The sequence below is a fragment of the Telopea speciosissima genome, chromosome 1 (genome assembly GCF_018873765.1).
Source record: "Telopea speciosissima isolate NSW1024214 ecotype Mountain lineage chromosome 1, Tspe_v1, whole genome shotgun sequence".
In the NCBI taxonomy this organism is placed as follows: Eukaryota; Viridiplantae; Streptophyta; class Magnoliopsida; order Proteales; family Proteaceae; genus Telopea; species Telopea speciosissima.
The window spans coordinates 64662556-64666796 of NC_057916.1; the positions used below are offsets into that span (position 1 = coordinate 64662556).

General features: G+C 36.3%; 1 protein-coding gene across 1 annotated transcript; it reads left to right on the top strand.

The window, feature by feature from the left end:
- Nucleotides 1-818: 818 nt before the first annotated feature.
- LOC122652956 (cation/H(+) antiporter 15-like) lies at nucleotides 819-3947 on the top strand. The gene is made up of 3 exons (XM_043846845.1): nucleotides 819-1061; nucleotides 1151-2119; nucleotides 2837-3947. Exons 1-3 carry the CDS (start codon nucleotides 819-821, stop codon nucleotides 3938-3940), a joined length of 2316 nt encoding a protein of 771 aa, XP_043702780.1. The 3' UTR covers nucleotides 3941-3947.
- The last annotated feature ends 294 nt before the right edge of the window (nucleotides 3948-4241 follow it).

Below are 4241 nucleotides of genomic sequence, written 5' to 3' on the forward strand. Positions count from 1 at the left end.
GTGGCCACGTAAAACGATCAAAAAAACAGAGAACAGTTAAAAAAGGGAAAACGAATGGTATAGGTTATAAACGTTTATATTTCAAAAAAACAGAACAAAAAAAGCAGCACTATTCTCATATAAATTGAGGATTTTTTTATTTTACATACATGCTTCTATTTTCGGTATCCGTGCATTGACCTTGAGTTGAAGATGATATCATAAAAATTGTAGCCTTTCGAGTCATGTTTACGTCGGAGAAAGAATCAGGCCGATCAAAGTTCGGTAAAGAGAGATATGGTCAATTAAATCCAAGGTCTTAAAAAACGCCAAAAAAAAGGAACATATGTTAAACGAGTTTAAAATGGGAATGCTTACTGTTTGCTGTTTTTTACCGTATATTTGAAAAACATACGACAAAACATGGTTAAAACGATAATATACAGTAACATTTTAAAACGGAGTTTGAACACGTTTTTGCTAACAGTAATTGCAGGTGAGTCTTGCATGAGTATAGAGTTGCCTAAAAATAGAACCTTTTCTTTGCGATTGCTGTCATATTAGTTTTCCATTTGACTTGGTCAACAGTTATTACCAAAACCAATTTCTATCTTTTTCCTCTCTTTCATCCATTCATACTCCCAAGGCGGTTTTGATTTGTTTTCCCTTCCTCCAGTGGCTTGGCTGCCGGTACCACCCAAGCTCTTGGCCGGAGAACTCCTTGAACTCATCACCCCTGTATCTGTGTTAGTCCCCTTCCCTCCCTCTCCTTCTCCGTCTCTCTATTCCTCTCGCTCTCTCCCTGGAGACTGGAAGGAGGAGGGGGAGGGGCTTGCAGCATGGGCACCAGAATGATGGAACCAGAGGAGTTCTGGGCCTTCTCGGACTACATAGGGAACACAACCAAGCATACCTGCCTCTCCAATAAGACAAGTTCAGGTGGCATCTTTCTTGGTTATTCCCAACTTGGTTACTATTTCCCTCTTCTCATACTTCAAATGTCCCTTGCTTCCTTTACCATCTTATTCACCTCTATTGCTCTCAAGCCTCTTGGCCAACCCCTCATGGTTGCCCAAATCTTGGTAATTAATTTTAATTCTTCTTTCTCTCTCTCCCCCACTATCAAAACAAGTAAAACTATTAATTTAACTCTTCTTTCTTTATGATCCAGGGTGGTTTCCTGCTAGGTCCTTCTTTTTTGGGGCAGAGCAAGATGATAGCAAGAGCATTATTTCCATTAGAGAGCTTCTTATTGTTGGATGTAGTTTCAGTAATGGCTATAATGTTCTATTTCTTCTTGATTGGAGTATATATGGACACATGGATAGTAAGAAAGATTGGAAAGAAAGCTTATGCAATAGGAATTTCAGCTGACTTTGGTTCCACCGTTCTATCTTCGATTGGTTTTTATGTTGTATTAGACACTATTGCAGACGAGTCATTAAGATTCTCAATTGGGTTTCTATCGAGAGCACAAACTCTCTTTACATTTCCTGTCATTGCTCGATATCTCTTCGAACTCAATATCTTAAATTCAGAATTTGGTGCTGTTGCATTGTCTTCATCAATTGCGGGTGGTGTATTAAGCATTTTATACCAATTGTGGCGTAACAATGAATTTGTAATTAGTGTAAAAGCAGTTTTCAAAGCAATTGGTTTTATGTTGGGTATCATCTTTGTGGTACAACCAGTGGCATTGTGGATGATTAAGAGGAATAAGGAAGGGAATACAGCTTCAATTTGTTCCATTTTCATGGCAGTACTAGTGTCTGGATTGGTGGGTTATTTCATTGGATTTCATATAGCATGGGGTCCTTTTGTTCTTGGACTAGCTATACCTCCTGGACCACCTTTAGGAGCAGAACTAGTACAAAGGCTTGAAATCATTGTTTCATGGATTCTTATGCCAGTCTACTTCCTCAAAATTGGTTTAGCAATAAATCTTTATATCTTGCAATGGGAACATATTAAGAAAATTGGAATGGTAATCTTTTTTGGATGCTTTGGGAAATCTAGTGCAGCTTTCATAGCTGGCCTCTCTTGCAAGTTACCTTGGTTGGATGCTCTCTCCATTAGCCTCGTCGTCAATGTCAAAGGTGTTCTTGAGCTCACCATTGTTAAAGGACTTAGGAGAAACAAGGTACAATATTAAACTACTACATATATATCTCTATTTTATTTATGTTTGGGATTTTCTTGTTGACACACCTTAAGGTGTTAAATAATTAGTAACCTTACTTTTTTGCCCTTTTAGTATTTACATATATTTATTTCCATTAAGGATAATAGAGTCATTTCACATGTTTACAAAAAAAAAAAAAAAAAACGCATGACAATGATATTTTTTTTATAATAACGTAATGATATGTCAATTTCAACTTATTTTTGAAAACCCTTTTATACCCTTAAATAATTAATTCTTAAGAATAAGATATGTGACAATTAAAAGAATAGCTTTTCTTATTGACACCTCTCAAGGTGCCAATTAATTTGTAACCTTACTTTTTTTCTTGCATACATTTTTTTTTTTCAATAAATGTATACATTGTCTTTTCACATGTGTACTGGAAATATGTGTATGACAATGACATCTTTTGATAATGACATAATGCCATGTCACTTTGGAATTATTTTTGAAAACCCTTTTAAATATATCCCTAACTTGATGAACTTATGGGAATACGATAATAAGCAATTAAAATAAGGTATCAAGTTCTAAATACATCAATAGAAGTGTCAATCTTACATTTCTTGTTCGGTTCACTTATTTATTTATTTATTTTTTTTTTTTGATTTATTACAAGTGCAACTAATCATCAAAAACTTTTTTTTGTCCTTTTTTTTTAAATATGGGCAGCGATTAAACTATGAAACCTTTGTAATGACATGCACATCCATGTTGATAGCAACAATGATGATCACAATCCTACTAAAAGCTATCTATAATCCTTCAAGGAGGTATCTTGTTTACAATAGAAGAACTATTCTGGACACCAGACCCAAAGATGAACTTAAACTGCTGATGTGCATCCACAGAGAAGAAAGTGTTCCATTCCTTATCAACATTATTGAAGCCTGCAATCATATCCAACATAGTCCCATTGCCGCCTACATTCTCCATTTGGTAGATCTTGTTGGTCGTGCAACACCATTATTTATCTCTCACAATTCATCTATATACATTTCTTCCAAGCATCAAGTCTCTAAAAGCATCGTCAAAGCGTTTGCACACTATGAGGAGAACAATAAAGATACAATCACTGTAAGTACCTTCACGGCTATCACTCCAGCTACTGCCATGCATGATGAAGTCTGCAAATTAGCACTTGAGAGGAGAGCTTCCCTAGTAATTCTTCCCTTTCAAATGGGCTCTAGAACTATGAACCTAAGAAAAGTCCTTGATAATGCACCTTGCTCAGTTGCAATCCTTGTTGAAAGGGGGCATTGGAGCAGTTCTAGGGCGGCGGCATACACATTAGCAAGTTGGTCTTCATTTCGTGTTGTTGTGTTGTTCTTGGGTGGCCCTGATGATAGGGAAGCTTTAGCCCTTGGGGCTAGAATGTTTGGAAATCCAAAGGTTTGTCTATTGGTAATCAGAATCCTTTCAAACCATGTTGAATTCAATGACAAAGGGGGAGAAATGAATCTTGATGATGATATGATTAGTACAGTAAAGTATAATATGTTTGATAATGATCGATTCAAATACATTGAGCAAACAGTGAAGGATGGAACAGAGACTCTTCGTGTAATTCAGTTGATGCAGGATGATTATCAACTCATTATTATAGGGAGGCACCCTGATAGAGATTCACCAGCTACGACAGGACTTGCAGAGTGGAATCAGTATAAGGAATTAGGAACGATTGGGGACTTATTGGCTTCCCCAGATTTTAAGAGTGAGGCCATGATCTTGGTGGTACAACAACATGCCACTAAAAAAGAAACTCATAATCAATAGACACTAGACAAGGTCTACTTATCATATTTTATGTGAAAAAAAAAAAAAAGAGAAGAGAATAATGGTTGTGAAGAAACTCACTCACTAATACTGTATTGAGTTGTGTATGAATTCTATTTCTAGTGATAGTTGGTTTTCCAATTGATGAGAGAGAGAGAGAGAGTTCAGTTTTTTTTTTATTTTTAATGCGTAGCATCAATTTATTGCAAAAACAAAAAATCAAATGCAAACTCAAAGGTAGCCTGATTAGGCCTCAAGGGCTGGACCTCCAAGGCTCAGGGAGTCCCCAAATACCAATACA